Source organism: Merops nubicus, unplaced genomic scaffold (genome assembly GCF_000691845.1).
Source record: "Merops nubicus isolate BGI_N331 unplaced genomic scaffold, ASM69184v1 scaffold34620, whole genome shotgun sequence".
Lineage (NCBI taxonomy): Eukaryota > Metazoa > Chordata > Aves > Coraciiformes > Meropidae > Merops > Merops nubicus.
The window spans coordinates 51,531-75,174 of record NW_008582813.1 but is presented as its reverse complement, the minus strand read 5'-3'; the positions used below and the strand labels follow the sequence as shown (position 1 = coordinate 75,174).

Here is a 23,644-nt window from a genome sequence, read left to right as displayed (position 1 = left end):
CTTTCCCTTTGTTTTCAGCTGCTCATGAAACCTTGAGAGGTCCTTAAAGCATCATTTCAATCCTTCAATGTGGAAGGACTGAAACAAAAGCCCTGTTGTTTAGCAATTACTGAAGCAAAATTCCTCCTCACTACCTGCAAATATTTAAACCCTGAAATGTGTTATTTTCTTATAGTTGCTATGTTAAAGCAGAAAGGAAAGCATTATGTGGATACTGATGGCAGTATATTTGACGTTTCTCTGACCCACCAATGGAAACAGATTCACATACTAAATGGCTGCAAACCACCACCAGGTACAGAAACGCTCTTTCCTCTCTATACGCAAGTTTTGGAATGTCTTACACAAGATGGGAGTAAGATACATCCCCAGTGGCCTTACATGTTGCACCCAATTTTGAACTCATTTTAGAAACATAAGCTGCCCTTTGTCAAACAAAACAACAAACCCCTTCACAAACAGTACTCCTACCTCTCTCACTTTCCTTTGTTCCACTTCGAGAATAGGCAGAAGTTATACCTATAAGGCTGTTTGGTCTGTTTAGTTGACTTGAAGTTGAAAGAGAGCTAGTGGAGGTGGACAGCGAAGATGTGGATGACGAAGAAGTTGAGGTTGAAGTCGGTCTATAGCGATGATATGGCTATTCAGCAGAAAAATGTTGAAATTAGTTTACCAAGATTAAACAAATATAAAGCACAAGACATTAAAACATTCAAAAACATAAATAATTCTTTTTTTAGCACCAAAATGAAAATAGTATAGTTGGAGTTAAGATTCATATAATTTCTCTACCTAAAGATACCCATCATGAAAATACCTCTTCAACAGTTCGGGAATATCTTTGTCTATAATCATCATCTTTAGTTTCTGATTCTTTCTTTTCTTCTTGTTTTTCTTTGTCTTGTTTTTCTTTCTCTTCTTTTTCTTTTTCTTCATTTTCCTGTTCTCTGGTTCTTGTGGGACGACTTCTTCCTATAGTTTTTTCAGCCTCTTGAAGATCTGTCAGTGTTACACCCTGAGAAAACAGCAGCCAGCAAACGTTATTACAATGTATCACTGGTATTAGATGATAGACTTGGTCTCAGAGCTGATGAGCATTTCTTTGTACTGTTTTATCCAGGGACTATTTTCTGATTATTCTCAGTTTGTCAGCAGACACAAAAAAAGATGGGAAGACATACTCCAGTGGACAGTAGCTGGCAATTGCTCCACTGCCCAAAGAGGGTTCAGGCATCATTTAGAGATAATCTGTTTTGCTACTGTCACATCCCTCCTATGTTAGGACTGCACTGGGTTCCAATTCAGTACAAGGTAGTTCTGATAAAAATTGTCAAGAATCACCAAATGTATCAGTATGTAAAGAGAGAGAAACACTGAAAGGAGTCATGCCATTAGATGCATTATTAACAAGCAAAAACTCCTTAGTATTTTTCCATGTCCACAGAAAGTAGGTATTTTCTGAATGAATGTTCTTTTTTTTTTTTTTTATTATGCCATGGATCTTATTAGCTATCCATATGTTGGTCAGCTCAATCCCATTATCTTCATCAGTCCATGCACAAAGAAAAGGCAGAAATGGAAGTAAGTATAGTATGCTATGGCTATTTCTCAAGTATTAAGTCTTTGGCTCAGGCATAAAGCTGTTAGTTCTTGAAGAATACAAAATTTTAGATGTAAACATCTACATAATATGAGATAGAATTACTGGAGTAAGACGTTTTACCAATAACACAATCAAAAACTTCCTTTCAGTGGAGAAGCCTGTGCTTTCAAATTTGTATTAAGTCACTCTTCAGTGATTAGAAAAAGCAACCTTCAGTACACAGTGAAGGGTCCTAAAGCTTTCAGGGAAGAAAGGGGAAAAAAGAGGCTTTATTTAATCTGGTACAAGTTGTTTCATAACCCATCTGTTTATCTGGAGCTTTACTGGGAAATTAAAACGTCACTGTACTCAGGGAGCTACAGAGGTATATTTCCATAAATATAGAAGCTTTGAAAAAACGATACCTGCGTAGATCTTCTAGACTGTCTTGCTTGTCTGGATCTAGCTTTTCTTTGGGACTCTGACTCTTCATCCCGTACTGGAGTGAGGTATGATCTAAAGAGTTAATTACACACAAAATTGGCAAATGATATCACAAATGTATTAAATGGTCAGAAAAAACAATGGTATGACTGAAAACCTTTAACTGTATAAGATAGATTACATTTTAGACATTTCATCCATATCATAGTGATCTGTCCACCAAGAGAGCAGCCTTAGAAATCAATTAAAATACATAGTTTCTTCCTACTTTAGATTTCTTTTTACCACTTTCTCTAAATGTAACTTAAGTCTTTTTGGTATTTCACTATCCTATTAACATGGGGTAGAAGATCTCAGGGATTAATCCAGTTACACATTTATACATAAAATACATATGCATATTAGCTTTTAACATAATCTGTAGCTTTTAGAAAAAAAATAAACGTACTGCTAATGCAGAAAACCTAATTATACCATCTTTTGAACCAGAGATTAAAAATCCTTGAGGAGGTGGTTACCATATTTTCACATGAATCATCCATGCTTTGAGTAATCCAACTCCCTTTGAAAAAACTGTGCTTAAAAATAAATTGCCATGAAACCTGCAAAAATCCTGCAGAGTAAGCAGGTAATTGTAATCAAAACCAAAAAAGTACTAGAATACCCAGACACACAAGGTCTGGACTCTTTAAAAAATTCTCCAATCCATGTAACTGAGGTAAAAACAAAACCAAAACAAACATATACTGCATAAACGTATATATTTGTAGGTATGTAACGTGTGTATATACATATGTATGTATGCAGACAAAATTATCACAAAGGAACTTAAAAAGTTTTTAATGCATTTGTTGATTTTCTATTACAGAATATTCTTGCAGTAATGCTATAGTTTAACATTTGAAAAAAATCCTTAGACTAGCTGAAATTAGAAAAATTTGAAAAAGCAAAATTAGAAGGTTGCTAAAAGGTTGCTTAAAACAAGCTCTCTGAGCTTCTGCAGGTCATGAAATTAGCTACATTTAAAATCGCAGTCAGATGCTGTAATATTTTCTAATTGTCTATATTTTTACATATCTAGCTAAAAATTATTGGCTAATGATTCAATAAGTGGCTGGTGACTATGTTTCAGGAGCCATCACCTAGTAACATTTAAATCATTTATCTATGGCAAGAGCAGTTTTTTGGTCACCTAATTATATATTTGTTAAATTTAGTACATACTAAAAAGAGTTCTAAAACAATCAACTTCATTTACACAGAGCTATGGATTACTACCCATGGTCTCCCTCTATTAAACTAATTACCCCCAAAACACAGGAAATGTGTAGAATTTGCATATGCTTACAAATGTAGAAACATCTCCTATCATGACACATCTTAAAAAAAACCCCATCATATTAATTTGCTTTCTCTATCCTGTTTTGCTGAAAACAGCCTTTTTGATGGACTTTCCAGTTTCCTAAAGACACAGGCCCTATCTGTAGCAGGAAAAGGTACCTGTTAGCTCCTTTGGCTAACATGACCTAGGAGGTTTTGATTGCTGGGCAGGTATGAACCTCAGGGCTTGAAAACTGCGACAAAATACGCCATATAATTTGCTCTTTAACAGCTGGTGTACATACACCCATCCTCCAAGAAATCAGAAATACTTTAAACCTCACTGAGGGAAAATGAGAAGGCTCCATTTGCCAGGTGCACACCACAGTTACTGCCAGAGCCAGAAGTGCCCTACCCTTGCATCCCCCATGATGTCACATGGGCACCTATGCAGTATTACTCATGATACAAAGAGTTTAAGGCTGTCATTCTCTTTCCTGCTTCTCTAAACCAATCCTAAGAATTAGATAAAGAATACAGCTTCTTCACCTATTCCAAATGGGTGCTCCATTACATGCTTCATTACTTAACATTATTTATAACATCTTTACTGTTCAAATAGTCTCTGAAATACTATTTCAAACATACTTTCTAAATACACACTTTCAGTCCACAAATACAGATTAAGCAAGTTCATTTCCTAAGAATACACTTCATATACAGACAAGTTTTTCATGTGCATATAAACATATACAGATACACACACATGCACATATACATATATGTATCTGTATATATACAGATAGATATGCATGTGCTGATATTTAGAGTGCTACCTTCTCACATGCGCACACTAATCAGTCTGGTTTTGATGACTTTTAATATTTAACGGATATTTTACTACGCCATCGAGAATGCATATGCGACAATATCTTACATGACTGGCCCAGAGTCAGATAAACCAACGAATTTCAGGCCAATTGCAGGCATTTAAAACGTATGTAGTGTATGAGCATTAGTATACACAGACTAGCAAGAGCAAACAAGACAGCAAAAGCCTTAATTCTAAATTTCTTTGCTTTTCTAGCTCATACAAGACTGAAATAGCATTTGCATTTTAAAATTGGAACTACTTTTGAAAGAAAAAGATGCATTTTGTTGTTTTGCTTTTCATTTGCCAGTTTCAGTAAAATTTTACTATGGAAGATGCAGGTGCTGACTACGGTTGTTATTGAAATGGGTTATAAGCATGTGTGGGTACCTCATGAACCATGGTGGGGAAAAGAAAAAATAATCCCCATTTCATAGAAATTATTTCCTCTCAGTTTTGGGTGTAAAAGGAAGACTATGGAAAACAGACCATCCTAAATAGGCCTAAAGCTATGAGAAATCTTTAAGTATTGTTGCTACCTTAAGTGAACCAGAAGAATACAGGTTTCTTCTGTAACAACGAACAGGTTCACTACTTCTGTGAACACAGAGATACACAAATCTGGCACTGATACAGAAGTCACATTTCAAAACTACTATGGGAGCAATACAGAAATATGAATTTCCATTTCAGTGGAAGGGTTGAAGGACAAACATAAATAACCCATAGAAGAACCACCCAGGGAAAGCTAACAAATTATCAACCTTGTGAAAATTCTTTTTGCTTCCATAAATAGCAGGTAACTATTCTTTACAGAAACATAAATGAGCACCCATCTTAACTCATGTTGCATAGAACTAACAGAAAAAAAACACCATATTCTTAAAGATTTACATACTTTATACTGAACAGTGCTTAAAACCACTGCATTTACAGCGTGTATTATGTAAACAATGCAATGAAATAAACAGAATGTGTTGGGTTCAGTAGTCCTTTCTCAGTAGTGCCAGGCATACAAGATGGCAGGAAAAACTCTATGTTGTAATGTACTAGCCTACTGCCAGTGTCACAGTAGCTCAATCAGCAGCAGTGTACTGTCAGTAAGTAATTCATTATTGATTTTCCTATTTTTAACACAGTGTTTTTACAAAGTTCCATCATGAGTATTTTTAAAGGGACTCATTTAATCTATTAGCAGAAATACAAATGTGAAATTACCACATATCGATTCAGAACCCAAGGCCAGTCAAAAATAGGCAATATCAAAGTTTCATGAATGGTCTCCACGGGTACTAAGCTCTTAGATAAATTGAGGCATGCTGCTAGGTGTTTCAATACAGAGCAAGCAAACCACACTGCTTTACATACTGTACTATCCCAATCTGAGGTAACCAACACATTCCTTTAAATAAGAAGAAAATAGAACTTTTGTATAAGAGCAACATTACTCTTAGGACCTTTACACACCTCCGTCTCTCCCTGACCTCTGATGTTGAGGACACAGTGCCAGAAGTAGCTGTAGTCATGGCTGTGGTAGTGGCTGTAGCATTTACAACAGATGGTGCAACTGGAACGGTCACTGCTGTAGAAACACTGTCCTTTTCTTTCTCAGTACTATCCTCAGCCCACAAACGATTTGAGGTACTACAGCATAACAAGCAGCAACACAAAAAAAGAGAAAAGGAAACAGCTAAACAATGAAAGCACTTTACTCAACAACTAATAACATGTAAATTGAGGGATGGATTTTTTTCTAAAGCAAACTGAGAAATGTCTCCACTATGAAAGCTCAACTTGATGAGCTATTAAATTGAATAAGTTAAGAAATGAGCAGTTCACAATAATTGAACTTTTATTCTTCACACCCTTCTAACATTGGATTTATTTTTTTATATCAACATGGCTGTCACTTTACAGTAGAAAGCCATGCACAATTTTTGAGCCAAATAGCCAAATTGTATAAAATCAAAGCAAATTGAACAGGAACGTGAAAAGAATCCAAAAATCCAGAGCCCCAGTTTCTACTAAACAAGAACGCATGCACATACATAAGCACACAGTAGAACTGACATAAAAAAAAAGAAAAAAGGAAAAAGAAGTGTGCTGGTGCCATTACCTGCTTTGTACACCTGCTGAAGTAGAACCCGTTGTACTCTTTGTAGTAGTGTTTGCGCTGGCAGGCAGTGTTTTCTGAAGACCAGCAGAAGAGGTAACTGTTGATGCAGTACTTGGAACATTAGAACTAATCAGATCATCTTGTCTTCTACCAAAGGAGCCACTGAAGAAGAGACACATACAATGGATGCCATTTGCATTACTTATCTTAGCTCATAAAAAAAAAAATCACAAAGGAGTCAATGACACATTAAATTCCTGCTCCTGTATTCTGTGTCATTTGAGTTTCAGAAACTTCTAGGGCAAAAGAAGTGTTTTCTTTGCTATTTCCTTGATTAGGTCTTTTCATTTATGACCTCAGAGGCAGTAGAACTGTCTGTAAGTCCAGACCATTTCTCCACCAAAAGAGGAGATAAAGGATAGAAGCTCACTGGTTTATGTGTGCCTGTCTCCATCACATCTACTGAAGTATTCATATAGAGCCTCCAATGTCCCATTTTTAAACTGATGTTTCACCTACACTGAATATCTCAGAAAATGCATAATTTTACTCCATAGCTCGTCAGAGAAGAATGTCATCATTATCACTCAACTTCTTTTCAGATACCATGCAGAATTACTTCTATGCCAACATTTAAAATAGTTATCTTTGAATACTGAAGCAATCTGCAGAGTCTAAAGAACTTCAAACTGAACTAAACAATAGGAAAAAAGAAACATGTAATTTTAATTATACAGCAGTTTCTGCAACACTCTAAGATAGTAAAAATGGTCCAGTTTTAAAATCAGCATGAGCGTTGTATCAGCATGAGCACATACTTTGCAATTATTATGAACATTTCAATATGTCACCGTTGAATTTTAATATGTCCTTAGAAAGTGATTCAGTACTTTCTTTCTTTTGATCTGCAAGCTTATTTCGATAGAACAAAAATAAGATAATATCCCCCACCTTCTTTGATAACTTGTGTTTAATGATGTAGGACCTTCATTCAAACTGTTTTTCTTGACATCTTCCTCCCATTTTCTCCTGGTGTAGGAACTGCCACCACGTATTGAACTAGCAGATGAGTCCCTGTAAAAAAAATATTTCAGTTTAGCAAACCTATGTTAAAGAAGGTTGTTCATGATGTGAGCTGAAAAGAAGTTTCAAGTTAAAGATCAAAACTAGGATAACACATTTAAAATAAACCTATCCACAACAGATAACATTAACAGATATCCAGAACAGGAATTATAATAGGAATAACAGAACATTACCTCTATGGACAACTATTTTCAAGCTCATGTGGAAAAATACTATATATACATACTAACAGCATTAGAATAGAAAAATAGCATCAAAAGAAAAACTACTAAAGAGGATTTAATTAAAATCAAATCAATCATCAGCTTTTATCTGTGACAGCTGCAGGCTTTGTTTTACTCAAAAATGAACAAGAGGCTTTTCTGTTTGCTCCTGAGATTATCCAGTGCAATAACGGGAAAACTAGCCAGGATTTTTACAAATTGATTTAATGGGATTTTTTCATCCTTGGGTTTTTTAAGAACTAGTTGAAAAGCTGACTAGCCTTTAGAACTCATGATACTGTAGACTAGTGTAAACAGGCCTGCAGTTGCCATTCCTGAATGGCCTGCCACATATCACTGGCTGACATTACTTTAGTCATCAGGAATTTCCATCCTCTTGCAGTTTATAGCAGAAAGAAAGAACCTTGCTAAAATCTGCCTGTAAAATCTAGCCTGAAAATGGACACTGAGATGCAAAAAAATTAATTTCCAATGAAAATGTCAGCTCCAGATTAGAAATTGAGAGAGAAGGAAGAAAAAAAAATGTCTTTAACAAAACTATGCACAAAAGTCAATCAGGTGTGCAAGGGAAAATAAAGTAAAATTTTGTCAAGACATATTTTACGTTCAGATACCTTTGGCTTTCTGGATGTACAAGACAACTCTCACTGCCCAGTTCTGCTCCTGTCATATAATAATTTGGATTTAAAAATGTGTCGTAGTAATTTACAAGATCAGAAACCTTCAGTAACTGGACTACCCTATGGATTAGCATAATCCACAGAGAAAGAAAATGCTATTAATTAGCATTGTCCTAAAATCTTTAAGTTTGTCAGCCACTCGAATATAAAGTAATCTTATATTTAACAGAAATTATAAATCCAGAGTCACCTGTTTTCTTTTTCATCAATGTCAGAGGTACTGGCCAATCGTCTTGGTATTGTAGGTGCAACATATGCAAGCCGAGTTCCTTTTCCATCTTTCTCCTGAAAGACATGCACTATTTATTAAGTGTTACTATTACTGATTATACTGCTATTGGCTGGAAAATCATCATTATGACCACATCAGCTGTATTTATTGTGACTGGATTACACAAATGAGTTTTAAGCTTTAGTTAAATATCATAAAGACTACAACATGAAAAGTAAACTGTTTTCATTCTAATGAGGCAAATTACTTGATTTCTCTTTTTTTTTTTCTGCTTTGCTGCAGCACAATGCCAACACCGATTACTGAAAGCAACTGCTTTAGTATTTTTGTATAGTACAGTATAATATTACTCTTACTCCTAAAAACAATTAAGCATTTGTACTTGAACCAGAACAACAAGTTCTGTGCTGTTCAGGTACCTGTTCTGATCTAGACCTTCACTTGGTTTAGTGAATTCATATTTAATTATAGAACCAAATTATCCCAAATAAAAAAAGACTATAGAACACAATAAGAGAGTCCTTTTTGCTAAGATTCTTTCAGCATCACTCTCTAAGTGACACCAAAAAAATCAAACCTCTCATCTCCCTTAAGTATAAAACCAACTACTAGCATTGCAAGTCCAAACCCAGAAAATGGCAAGACCTCTGTACCAGGTCACCAGAGAATGAAGGTGCACACGACACTTTTAAGGAGACAACATAAAAGCTGCATAAGTTCTCTTTTCAGAATTTTGGCACAGAACAGATGTGTAGCACAGTCTATAGAGAACGTCTTATTCTAACAACACTTCACAAACTTCTACACTAAGTAAGGTAGATCAGTTCCTCAAAATGTTGTTTCACACTGAAAACGATTACCTTTTCTTTGTTGTCCAATGAAGAGGAAAGCCTAGGACTTGAGGCAGAACGCATAACACCTGCTGAGTCCTTTTCTTTCTGAGCTTCTTTGGAAGCAGTAATCTCTGCAAGCGCACCATAACTACCAGTTTTTCTAAGACCTAACCTCCACGAAGCAGGAGATTCATCTTTCCTCTCTTCTTCTTTGGGAGAAACCTTGGTTGTAGATGTTGGAAACTACAAAATGCATGTAAATTAGTTTACATTATTAATTTATATTACCTGTGGTAATTCATGCTACTTGCAGAGATTTGAGAGCATAACTGGTTTTAATAATCTTAGAAGTGTTGAGTTGTAGATGGGTTGTGGTGAGACACAACCTACAAAATCTTCTCTTAGATTAGTTAACGACATAAGAAATATAAGACTGGTCAAGGTATACTATTCCTCTAGAAGTTAGCTCAGAAAAACCCACACTTGCAATCCACACTGTGATCATGGGATGCAAACTTAGAAACATGCAAATCTAGTACCAACATATTGATTAAATATGTTATAAACCTGTACAAAAACCTGTGCACACCAGAACCTCACCATAGATTTTTCACCCTTATTGGGCACAAGAACAATGCCAGTTTTGCGCAAGCCCTGCCTCCATGATGCAGGATCTACTGACTCCACGACAGGCATGATAGGAGGAATGAAATCATACTAAAGCCAATTAAGACAAGACAAAGATGAACATTGAAAGAACGGAAAATAAAAGCAAAAGGTTGTTTTAAAACTGCATCGTTTGTTCTTACATTTATATTATGTAGCTCTTCAGTACAGCACAGAATACCAAAAAGTAGTAAGAGACTTGAGACTTAAAACCTTGGTAACAGATTATTTTTAAACACAACACAGCAGGTTTAGCTCAGAGACAGAACTGCAGTTTGCATAGAAGGGGACAGCAAAGCCTGTTGACCTAACAAGGTCCATGGACTAAATCCTCAGACAGTTGAGAATACTGGAAGATTCACACTAACCATCTCTTATCTTCTTATCCTACTTCATTCGTATCCGTTAATCACATCCCATGCTAGCTTAGCCATCAAACCCATACCTTCACTCCCAAACTCTCTTTACTTCAGCACCCTCAGACAGAAAGCAGCATTACTGAATGCCATAGACTGAAGAAAACCCAAATTCAAGCTTAGTACGCTGCATCTGCACCACTTGTGCGGAACATACGGATTGGCCATCTATGGTGTAAAAGCAGAGGAGTAACTGCTGTAGCACAGAAGGTGCAAACCTGAAAAGGCAGGTGCAAGGTCAAATACACTGTGCTTGTTCACCTTCATTAGCAAGAACACTTGGAAGCCTTTTTGTTCACTGATATGAGCTGCATCTCCCCTAGATCACATGTACATGCTATGTCACAAGATGATTAGTCTTGATATATATCTGTGCATTTATTTTGTAGCTACAGAAGGCCCTGAGTTCTTCTCTGCATATTGTATTAGAAAGACAGTTTACTTTTAACCTGCACCTTTTACCTTTAAGACCAAAAGACAAGTCATTAATTACCACATAATAAAATTAGAACGAACTAAATGCCAGTGTATGAATGTTTATAAAAGGCTACCATTCAGCTTAAAATCATACTTATTTCTTATTATTATTTAAAAGTTCCCCCCTCCATCGATCACCATTTAACCATGTACCCAAATATTATGTGTATTTGATCATTCAACTATGGAATATCAAGCCACACCCCAGCTAGCAACAATTTGGAAACACCCTCTTGCAGAAGGTTTTGCCGCTTAGAAAGCTTTTGTGCAATATGAAATAAAGTGATTGGTAAGGGACAAGCTGGGAAACTTCTGGCTTCAAGAAGTTTAGAAAACTCAGAAAAATTATGTGTTGGGTTATCTTAGAATCTCCAGTGTGCAAAGGTAAGCAAGTGCAGTAAAAGAACATGAGTGGAGAGCACATCAGTTAAACTGCCCAACTGTCAGAAATCCTTCAGTTACTGAAGTGACTTTAAAAACAAACCATATAAAGTAGGACTATTTCCTTGCAGTAAAATTCACACTATGTATTTGAATTCATTCCAGTTAGGCACAGTTAGCAACACAGCAACTCCTCACCGTGCCTTCCCTCCCTCACGCATTTGCTACGCTTTGTCTGGTGAACTGGTGGCTCCTGAATTCTGCACAGCTCTGAGAAATCCAAATGGAGCTCCCATGACAGAGCAATTCCTCACTGAGCCAGCCGGAATTCTTTAGATCAATGTCAGAAGATCACCCGGGAATCTAGCTGTCTGCCCAGCTACAAAGCTCAGTGAGAGGAAACAGCAGTCATTCCTGCCAATGAGCCGTGCCCACAATTCCCCTTTTGCTCTCATGTTTTTTTGGACATCAGTCGCAATGAGTTGTGTAAAGCAGCTCTTGGGATCTGGAAGCTCAGCACCCCCTTACTGAATAATATCACATATTATGAGGCAGGAGATATATATATCTCTCATTAGGTTCTTTTGTGGCTATGAAAGTATAACTCAAATAAGTTCCTGAGAGCCAAATACAATACATGCTATCCACCCAGAAGTACATCATCTCTCCCTACTGTGGTTTCTGTTTATCATGGCTATCATTTCTCCTGAACATGCTTTTCCAAAGCATCACTGGAAGGTTATGTTTTGATTATGATGTGTATAGAAAAGTTGTAATGATCGACAAATGAGGTCTTACTGGCTTACTATCCAGTTTGTGTTGATATTCTAAAAGTTGGACTTGTATACCACCTTCTCACTAGGCATTGTTATCTACAGTAATTTTTTTTCCCCAGGCATATGTAACTTCCCCTTTAACAAGCAAAGCCAAAATTCATTTCAATTAACTTTTCACATCCAGCTGTAAAAAGGTTGCTGCATGCAATATGGCTTTGCTAAGTGTGTTTTTGAGTTGTGCGTTGAACAAATCATGTGTCCAAATTCTCTAGCTCTTTCATGAAGTCCTAACAATACTGAAATCAGGGTTGGCACCTGCAGCACTTTCCACTTCTTGTTCCAGGTGTCATTTTCAACTTCGGTGCCTAATCTTTAGCTGAATGCTTCTAAAGACTCTTGAAACTACCTTAGTCATACCTGCTTCCCTTGCCTTAAGTGCATCACAAATACAGGCACAGAGAGACACTAGAACTGTAGTTTCTAAAAATTTTGGAGGAGCCTAGCACAGAATAGATTTTTGAAAGATGAAGCTTAGCTTCAGAAAAACAAGGAGTCCACTCATTGTGCAACAGATTTTTCCTTTTTTAAGAGGATCTTATGTTCAGCTATTTGGTAGTTTTGTATTTTAGATCCCTGTTTAGAATCAAACACATGAAAAACCTTAAAAATTGAGCGCAGTTTGGGCAGAAAACCACAACATATTTTAGGAATCTGTGCATTTTTTCATCAGTTCACTGGATAATCCAATCCACTTTTTATACAAGAATCAAAAAATTTATGCTTATACAGAAGAACAGAAATATAAAATCACATGAAGTTTGGTTTTTCTTTTTTACCTTCTTAACAGGTGATGTAGGTGCTCCTTGGCCACCGGCCACGGAAGGCGCTGTCACAGCTACCGAAGCTGATTGCGTACTTGCAGTATTCGCATTATTAGTTACAGCTGCCAAGGTCTTGGTCTTATCTGCAAAATATTGACAAGATTTCAATTTTTATTTTTCACTCACAATTTCTTCACTTGTACAACACAGAGTTGAATTTCTTCTCAATAAATTTGACAGTCAACTATCTGAACAGCATTTTATTATTTATTCCTTAGTGTCTTCCCTCTCACTCCTAATCTGTATCATAGTTAGCTCCACCTCTTTTCTGTAATTGTCATGCATGTAACATGCTTTTTTTGTTATTCAGTAAGTGTTAAACACTCAGAAATGCAGAGACAGAACTACAGAATCATTTGGGGTGAAGCTGAACTTCAGAGGCCACCTAATTCAACCTTCTGCTGAAAGCAGTGTCAATATTACGTTCAAATCAGGTTGCTTTGATGAGTCAGGCCTTCAAAACATCTGGAAAAAGATTTCACAGCCTCCCCAGACAGCCTACATTTTAGTAGATGGCTAACGATCATAAAAATTTTGCAGTGGGAGGTATATAATATTTAATTTGAACCACAAAAGATGCTAATTCAAAGTAAAAGGTATTCTCAGATAACTGTGTATGTTGACTGCAAAAATAATTAACTGCACCGAGGAGTCAGCCAGGGGCTCCAGTCACTAGAAGGAGCTGAAGCAGGGACCCGGCTTCCCAAGTGCTGATCTATGACTGGAAACCGTACAGTTAATGGTGTTGCTGTTACTCACTTGTTTCAGTTAAGAACATAGCTGAACAGATGTTTTGAATAATTACTTATGCAGTAAACAAATACAAATATATATTGTAAAAAATCAGCCTACATGACTGTGTACTTAATAAAAAGCTTTTTCTAAACGTAAGAGAAAATAAAAGGTGGTAAACTTCTAGGCTATGGTGATAGAAAGTTCCACAAGGCAATGTGGGCTGGTAGTACAATCTGAGGTTATGCACAAGCAGATCTGCTGGAAATCTGCAAATGAGTAATACAGCTTTAAAATGTACAGAAAAAGTTATCAGGAGTGAAAGTGTGGAAGGAGAAAAATGGACTTTTTCACAACTGTACTCTGAAATTCTTTCAAGGACAGCAAGAACGTAACTGTACGCATGACGGAGGTAATATTGAATAACTTTCGAAAAACATTAAACTACCTCTATAAAGCAAAGTAAGGTAAAAGATCTGAACTGCTGAAAATTTTACTTCTCAGCTTGTTTGTCTGGACTTAAGGAGATGCTAGATTCATATTCATGTTTCCCTTCTTACAGACAGGAATGTGTTTGTTTGAAAACTGCATTCTCACATAATCAGTGAAACAGAACGCAAGTTTTAAGAAAATATTTCAACTATCCCAATAGATTAGAAATCAGTTTCCAGTACTTCAGAATATTGAACACTATTAAGATATTTTACAACCAGAACGCTCCTTACTCACTGAAGATTTTTCACTAGAAAACTACCTTAAGCTGGACAACAGGGAAAAAAAGGGAAAGTACATGCTTGGTATTTAAGAGATCCAGCCGTACCAGGAAAAGCTTAAAGTGTAACTTGCCAAATAAAGCATGATAAAGCCCTGTTGATATTAAAAAAAACAAAGTTTACATAAATTAATTCTTGTGGCACAGTCAAACTTTCCTGGCACAAACTATCCACTGGTAACAAAGAGAAGAGAGTTACCAGAGTCTGGAGGTTCTGGAGACACAGTCAGGAGACACTACAGTTAGCTCAGTGACTAAGAAATTACTACATATTACAAGTGGTTTGAGTTTATCAAAGCTCAGTCTCTTGTAAATAAGGGATACAAGGGTACTAAGGCGAAAGACTAACTGCAAAGCTTGACAGATGTGTTTTCCAGCTTGACACTGAAACACTGGTTTATTTGAAAATACAAAAATAATTAAACTGTAACAGACAGTTTGGTTTCGCAACTTATTTTTATTTCTGCCTACACTAAGTATTTATGACATATTGGTTAGCCTCAAAATCCTTCCTTAGTCTTCTCTTTTCAGGTGAAGAAATTAGAAAGTTTTTTAAAATGAGAACTGACAGCTCAGCAAAAAGCTTTACTTATTTTAAAAAGTTTAAGTATAAAATATTAACAACATATTTCCAATGACACCTATGCATTGTATTGCTGCAGTTATTCTAAAATTATTTATTAGGATTGAACATACATCTTTGAACACTGAGATTGCCTGACAATTTTTTTTCTGATTTGAAAGAAAAAGATGCTATGCTGTTCTTACATCACTACTTGCTTTACAACTCCAATAATTGTTCAAGAACAAAACCCCCCATAAATTCCACAGAAGACACAAGTACAGAAAACACGTTTCTTTGTAGAGAACTCCAAACTTATCAAAGAACGCTCCTCTTGAAATGCAGTCATAGATGAAGTAATTGTTAACATTGTAACAACACCTTTAAAAGTTTGTTTCAGGACACATTGAAAATACCTGCACCACCACTTTCCAAATACCTGAGCCAAGACGGCCAGATTAACCAGCAGATTAGCTTCTTCAGGATGGCAAAACCAAATGAGAACATGTGCACCTCTGCTGTTCCAATCTCTATGCCAGTCCCACAAGCAGACACAGCTATAAAGCCTGTGTTTCTGATTTGATCTTCTAACGTTTTCAATGCTTTCTGACATGCTACTTAAGGCTTATATTTCTCCAACTATTTAATTAAAGGTACTAGTTGTTAAGTAGCCAATCAAATAAGTAGTTTAATAGCTTTAACCTAATAAGCCACCTGTTACGACTCAACTTTAGACATATATAAACTTACTTTAAAATTACTGGTAGCTTAGTGAAATGCAGAAGAATAAGTGAAACTTAGGATACTTAATCCTGTATTATATGATATTAAATAAGTAAATTTATAAAGTAAAAGGCCACTACTCCAAATAACGTACCTGTCTCTGCTTCAGATTCTGAGTCGTCATCCTCTTCCTCTTCACTAGAACAACTGGATTCATCCTTCTTTCCCTCTTCTTCCTCATCTGCTTTTTCTTGCTCCAGGGACTCTATGCTAGATGCATTCTTTTCTTGTTCCATAATCAATGTCTCCTTACTGAGATTGAAAAGAAAAATGCTTACTAAGTCCTGAAAAATTTAGTGAAGCCTGTCAAGTAGGACTTTGTAGGACAGCTTGTGAAGTTATCTTTTTTTATTAAGAGCATATAATTTTTCCTAGTTTACTTACTTTTTGAATGTTTTCTGTGTCTGATTATTATCCATGTTGGCTGTAGATTCAATCAGGGGAGACTTCTTTTCCCGTTTTTCACTATGAAGCTTCAAAACATATAGAATGATACAGTTAAATTGATAGAATGGTATCAGCATGACAAAATCACAAAGGGAAGGAAATTTTGTCTAACTACTGCAAACAATAGAATAGGTATAAGCTTTCACAGTGTTAAAGTTCAAAATTCTAAAATCTCAGAAGTTTCTCATTGTTGATGCTTCGGATCATAAAATGCACACTGAACAAGGCAAGTAGAAGAGCACCTTCTTTCTCCTAAGTCTTTCTGGTCACCATAATTGATCAAGTAAGGGCATGGAAGATGTTTTGAGATGACTGTAGCATTACCTGAATTGAAGCTCAAAATTAAACCTTTGTTTTCCATCTATATGCTGCTCTGAGCTGTGTACCATCATCATATGTATAATAAAGTCTAACTTATACAGATCTTGTCTATAGATATGCAAAAGGCCTACCAGATTCTGCTTCTTTTGTAATTCTTCTAGATATCCTAGAATATCTTCATCTGCCACATCAAACGCTGTCTGCCCCTGGAGAAGGGGAAGAAGTAAAACACCATAATTGTACAGCAGAATTTAAATGTAATGGATTATGATGCCTTAACACATGATAATGCAGGTAAGGAGCATGTTCAGAGAGAGAAATTAGAAAGTAAAAGCCAAGCTCAACTACAAACTGTTAGTCTGTCAGTAGTTGAAAACACTTTTGCAATATTACTTTTCTGGGGTAATTGAAACTGAAACATCTATACCTGATGAGTAAACATGTTTTTTAAGAGATAAAAACATGACTTCAGTAAAATTTCGCTGTCCTTTGAAGGAAAAAAAAAAATCTATCAAGGAAAAGAAAAGGCAATTGAAAGAATATGATTCTCACCATATTAGTTCCAAACAACTATTCCAATGGCAGTTGTATGGATGGATCCTGAGCAGTTCAGCATCCTGTCCATCTTAGACTACCATACAGAGCTTGACTTTTAAAAGTTTAAATCATTTAAGCAAGCTATACTAAATTTACATAGTCATGGCTTTCAAGTTTTAACAGTAAAACTGTATTTTACATTTTACATTCTGCTTAAGAAAACATCTGCTAGAACCACTTTTTCTCGTCCCCCTCTTAGTGTGTGATTGTCGTGTGACGTGTACTACAGTTCATCATGTGATTTATTAACACAGAGTTATGTTGTCAGATGGAATTTCTTTAGCATGCCATATCTTGCATCTACATAGGTCACTTCAATTCTTGACTAGACCAGGTGCCCACAGGACATAAGATTCTATCTTTAAGGTCTGAATTGGTAAAGATTTCAAAAATTCCCTTTCTTCACCTCTGCTGGAAGAAGAGAAGGGCTGAAGCCCACACAGTTTCACAAAGAAAGGTTAACGTACTCTGATACTGCAACACAATGTTTTGTATTTGGAAGTTTGTATTCTAATATAAGAAGGCTGGAATATAGGCAAAGTCCTAGGTCCTGGGTAGACATACTAAAATGCTGGAATGATCATGTTGAGATTGGCCAAGTAAGTACTTCTGTACAATAACCAGCAATGAAAACAGAGCTGTCACTTAAAAGTGGTCACTGCAGCTTATAAAGATAATGGAAGGTGTTGATACGTGCCTCAGCTTATTTCAGTTTCTCAAAACTTTAACCGAAGGCAAAAATATTCCTAATTACAGTGTGAAGGCTATCTTAACTGGTTAGAAAGGATGGACCTTCAAACCACTGGTTTTCACATCCATAAAACTTCTGACCATAGAGTAGAAGCATGCGCACCTTTCAACAAGCACTACCCAAAAGAACTTTGAGGTCCTCTGACGTTTGAACTATTCCATTTAGTATTACACAGCACTAACCTGGAAACTAAACAACAAACCAACAAAATTATATCAAGCTGAACTTTAATGAGACTGCTCTCTGCATAACCACCTCTCACATTTTCATAATCTCAGTAAAGTCTAACAGTTAACTTGATAAAGTGGCTTCAGTTAATTACCTCAGCATTTGATTGCCTAATACAAAATCCAGTTACTCAAATGATATTTAGAAGTTCTATTAGCATTATACAGAAACAGAGTTGAAGGTATTTGAAATTTAATTACAGATTTAATTGATTTTATTATAAGCCACCTCAATTTCTAAGGAAGAAAAATTCGACAAAGACTAAAACTGTTAAGCAGCAGTAGTTTTGCCCCTATATACAGTAAATACGTACTCCTTCATCATCTGTATCTGTGCATTTCCTTAATTTATTTTGAAAATTTAGGAAAAAATTCAATTAAGAATCCATCTTAGAAGTTGGGCAGGTGATTTACATATAAATTTACATATACCATATTGACAGAAATTGGAAGCAGATCAGAATTTATCTGGAAAACATACTGCAAAGAGAAGAAAGAGAGCTTCAGCACTTACAGAGTTGAATGAAAAGTTTTGGATCCCTGCGATGCCTATGTGAATCATGTCTGTATTTCTATCTGTTGGGAGCAAGACCTTGCAAACCCAGCAATCTATCATCACAGACTGGCTTAGTTGGAAGGGACCCTAGAGATCATCTAATCCAACCTCCCTGCCACGGGCAGAGACACCTCTCAACTAGACCAGGTTGCTCAAGGACTCATCCAGCCTGGCCATGAACACCTCCAGGGAGGAGGCATCCACAACCTCTCTGGGCAATCTATTCCAGAGTCTCATCATCTTCATACTGAAGAACTTCTTCCTAAGATCCAGTCTAAACCCACTCTCCTTCAGTTTATAACCACTTCCCCTTGTCCTGTTGCTGCGCACTCCTGCGCAAAGTCCCTCTCCGGCTTTCCTGTAGTTTCTCCTCAGGTATTGGAACGCAGTTACAAGGTGCCCCCAGGGTCTTCTCTTCTCCAGGCTGAACAATCCCAGGGCCCTCAGCCCATCCTTACAGCACAGGTGTTCCAGCCCCTGGATCAACTTTGTGGCCCTCCTCTGGACTTGTTCCAACAGATCTATGTCCCTTTTATGGTGGGGACACCAGAACGGGACGCAGACTTGAGGTGGGGCCTCACAAGCTATGCAGGTCTTTGTGTAAACGTTGAGGAAATACAGCTTAGCAAGCACTCAAGGTACGTCTACGAAGTCCAGAGACGCCTACAAGTTTCTTCCGGTGCACCCAAACCAGCATATACTGGTAACTCCTTAGTATGCCAACACAAGCTGATTTTAAGAGTTAAAACACTACCCAAAGGCATCATCATCGTCTTCAGAGATCAAATGAAAGTCTGTATGCAATCCATCAAGTCACTGATTTTGTAGCTCTGAAAAAATCAATGAACCCATTCTGTTTTGAATTTCTGTTTCAAAGATTATCTGGATCACTTAATATAAACTAAGCATGAAGTGGGCTTAGAAATTATTGTAGGCACAGAATTTAGTTTGGAACACAAACATGCTGTTTTGACAAAACATGCATTATATAAAGCTCCACGTACAGTAAACAGCAGTTTATCATCACTTTTCTTACCCTGGCTTCTAAAGTCACTTTAGAGACCAGAACTTTGTATCTTGACAAGGATTACATAAAAATCCTACCACTTTGTTGACAGCCTCCATATCACATAGGTTTTCCACTAAAATGCGACATGCTTCTTCTTTACCCCAGTGAGCAGCAGCATGAAGTGGTGTCCAGCCATCATAATCTTTAATATTTACATCGTAGCGAGCCTGTATTAAAAGCCTAAAAAAATTAAAATAATTATATCTTGACACTGTTGACACGGATAAATAAGTTGTTGCAAAATCATGAAATTATTCTACAATAATATCCTTCACCATTTTCATTAGACATATTTCAGTTCAGCTACTGATGATTAATTTCAGTTCCTCAAAAAACATTTGCCTTTTCATTGTTGAGTAGGTATAGAGCTTTTCAAAGAAAATTTAAGAAAAACAGCGTTTTCCATTTTCTTATCTATTCCTTTCCTCCTCATTCAAAGTCCATTGTTTCTATACAGTCAGATATTCTTCCCTACATGTGCAGTAACAAAGAAAAGCTCTTTTAAGGAAAGAACTATAAAATGCCCAGAACTGTTAGACTGGGTGTTCTTATCTAGTAAATTATTAAAATCTCCTCTTATTCTAATATTAGTTGCTTGAAACTTGCATCTCCTGCTGTCATTAAAATTTGATGATTTAACAATCTAGTGTCTATGTGCTTCAATTGCTCTCTGAGAAAGAGCAGAGCTCCTCAGAGGACCTGCTTCTCAGCCTTCATTCAGCACTGAAATTCAGCGTGGTTCTGATAGGAGTGTCTAAGTGACACAGACACTCAACCAGACAAACAGTTATGTGTAAAGGGCTATCTGCTCTCTGAAACACTCTCTGCAAAAACCACGTAACTGTGAAGTATTTTTCTCAAAAAAATTCCTTGTTTCTCAAGTCAGTATAGTAATATCCTCCAATGAGTCAGCTTTCACACACGCTCAGCTGCAAGTCTTGCAGTCTTGCATCCTACACAGAGCACACATTTTTGATAATTTGATGTCATCACAAAAAGCACGTGCACATAAATTTTTTACCGTCCTAGGAAAAGTACATGGTCTGGACTCCAAAAAAACACACTAACTGAGAGAGCTAAAAAAAATTATCAGTTATAGACAAAACTCTCTTGAAGACACATGCTATTCTAATCCAAAAATTAGTCTTTTCTAACAAAACAATTTCTCTTCATCATGTTAAAGCATCACTGCTTCTTGAAGCAGAACTGTCATTCAGTAAATTGTGTGTAATGGTTATAATGATTAAAAAGGCTCTGTCATTCAACTTCTATGTTGACAAAGCATTACAAGGCTCTGCAAACATTAAAGGTAGCGATGCTTACACCGTCAGGGTGTGGGGTCATTTTCCTTCACATTTCAATATACAACTATTCCTAGTACTGCCGAAGTAGTCAAATGCATATACAATCACAGTAAAGCAGTGTATTATTAAGTATACCTTACTTCAATAAAAGCAGAGCTTTGATGAAAAACAAATTCAACTTCTGTTACAGCACATATTTGCATTAATGAAAAGATACCTGTGAATTAGGGAACACCAGAAGCCCTAAGCTTTCCAGGAAAAATTTCAAAAGTTATGATTCTCAACAACAATATGAAAAATAATTAAATAATTAAATTATCTGTTCTTTAGGTCTAAAAACCTTTTAGTCCGCACTACAAACTCTGCTTTACGTATGTAAATAAATAGGATGTCTTGAAACTATGCATCAACCAGAATGCTAACTGCCATTCTAAGAAGGTATTAAGCTTGTTTACACCATTAGCTTTAGAAACAGGGCAACACTTTTTTCAACATTCTTCTTTTAAATAAGTATTCAGGCTCAATATACAATCTATGCTCATATTTTTAATGACTTAATGTTGAAAGCTAACAGCATCACGATTTGACTGCTTAAAAACATAAAATCAAGCTTTGAGGAAAAGACAGTTCTTGAAATTCTTATTTTCCAAGGTACAACCCCTAAAAGTCAGAAGTGTCTAGCCCTATCAATTCCAAGCAGCATTACATCCACAAGACTGAAATACGAAAATAGGAAACACTTCCACTTAAACCACACTTACTTTAAGACTTCTGTATAGCCCTTAGCAGCAGCTACGTGCAGTGCTGTACCCCCAGATTTTGCGTGCCTGACGTCATTGATATGGCCGCTGTTGAGCCACTGTCTCGCGTCTCTCAGCATTATTCGCTCCTCTTCTTTTCGAGCTGCCTCTATATCAACCCCTAATTCAGACAGGGAGGGAGGGAGAAGAGAGAACAGAAGATATTTTAGTTCAACTACGTCAATGATGTAACAAATCTTACACCATGTTTATGTGATACAATCAAATAACAGCTAAGCAACATGAATGACGTTCATGGTTAGATAGGAATATCTTTTTGAAGACAAATGGAAACATCCATTACTGCATGACTCTCTGCAGGCATAATGCAGTTTTTTTTCCTAAAAGAAGGGGAAAAAAAAAAAGGAAAGAAAAAGAAAGATACTAAAACCGGCTCTTGAATTTTCAGAATGTCTACCATCACAGTAATAATCACTAAGGTGGCCTGTTAAAAAGAGAAAAATTATATTCTAACCTTCTAAGCATCAAAATATGTCTGGTTCGGTCTATCTGTAGAAAAGTAGGAAACAGCTACAATGTTTTTAGAAGGAGATATCTATCTAGCTTCTCAACATCAATGATAAGAAAGATGGAGCTATTTTTTTTTTTTATATTTTCTAAAGAATTCCTGATTTATCTTTTACAACTATGAAACACAAACCTTATACTCAAATCTTTGGAAATCTCCCTTCATATCTCAGGCAAAAAAAAAAACAAAACCACTGAAAACAAAGTACATCTCACAAAAAAATTATCCTACACTGATGAAATGAGAGGAAAGGACTATAACACTTACAAGTAAACATATCGGGTTAAACAGATTGAAAAAAATCCCAGACTCTGAATGGGCAAAGCAAAGCATACATTTGCAAGCATTTAACTACTGCCACATGGAGTCATCTAAAGAACATAGTAAGGAAGGTGTCTTGAGGAGAACTGCATGAGCATTGCTCTATGCTGACTAGAAAGTGACAACTTTGTCAGGAAAATGAACTTAAGAATCTTAGGAATTGTGGTCACAAGCACATAAACTGTATCTGGGTTCACCTCTAACAGAAAATCAGCAGGCCAACTTTCAGCAAAATTATTTTATGTGTATGGTTTGTCTAATCTTAGACATTGGTATGAAGGGACTTAGGAAATACATACTGCTCTTTCTCTTCTGAATTTTTAATTTCTTATGGAGCAAATCATTAACTTGGAACACAGCTAAAACAAGTAAAATCTATAAACAGGTACTGATTTACTAGATAAACCCACAAACCTCAACAGTAGTCCTTATAGCCTATAAAATAGAATTTAAGAGTATTTTTAAAACACTTAAGAGATGGATGCTCTTTGACTCAGATCTAATTCTGCCTTTTTTCAGTATTTCCTGCTTTGAAGCTTCATCTGTCCCCAAACCGTTTTTCTCCAATAAACTTGTTTCTAGCACACCACTCTTCTGACTCTTCCACTAATGAAAGCACAACAATACAAAGCAGACCACAAACAAGACTATGCAAAGCTAGAACATCTATTTTTAAAGTGCTTTACATAATTAATTAAAATTAATTCTTTTTCTAAGTCTTTATAATGAATAGCAATTTCAGGTTCTAACGTCTTCAAAGAAACTGTGAGCTATTAATCCTTTACAGGGTGAATGAATCCCCAGAATATGGAAACCATATGAAATCCAAGTTGGCTGTTGCCCATTTAGATATGCAGTGGAAACTGAGCTACGGGCTGGAGTGGCTTT

General features: G+C 36.3%; 1 protein-coding gene across 3 annotated transcripts in view; it reads right to left on the bottom strand.

Moving 5' to 3' along the window:
- Positions 1-23,644, bottom strand: part of PPP1R12A (protein phosphatase 1, regulatory subunit 12A) — a 69,322-nt gene that overhangs the window by 20,760 nt on the left and 24,918 nt on the right. For 2 of the 3 annotated variants that reach the window (XM_008938804.1, XM_008938811.1), the window contains exons 3-16: positions 21,868-22,027; positions 19,838-19,982; positions 16,734-16,808; positions 16,219-16,307; positions 15,929-16,086; positions 12,941-13,068; positions 9,416-9,631; positions 8,514-8,608; positions 7,285-7,407; positions 6,334-6,495; positions 5,685-5,861; positions 2,008-2,098; positions 818-1,015; positions 472-640 (exon numbers count right to left, since the gene is read on the bottom strand). In XM_008938804.1, the coding sequence (XP_008937052.1) occupies positions 472-640; positions 818-1,015; positions 2,008-2,098; positions 5,685-5,861; positions 6,334-6,495; positions 7,285-7,407; positions 8,514-8,608; positions 9,416-9,631; positions 12,941-13,068; positions 15,929-16,086; positions 16,219-16,307; positions 16,734-16,808; positions 19,838-19,982; positions 21,868-22,027 (1,986 nt within the window). The remainder of the gene's footprint in view (positions 1-471; positions 641-817; positions 1,016-2,007; positions 2,099-5,684; positions 5,862-6,333; positions 6,496-7,284; positions 7,408-8,513; positions 8,609-9,415; positions 9,632-12,940; positions 13,069-15,928; positions 16,087-16,218; positions 16,308-16,733; positions 16,809-19,837; positions 19,983-21,867; positions 22,028-23,644) is intronic. The other variant, XM_008938819.1, reaches the window with a different exon arrangement.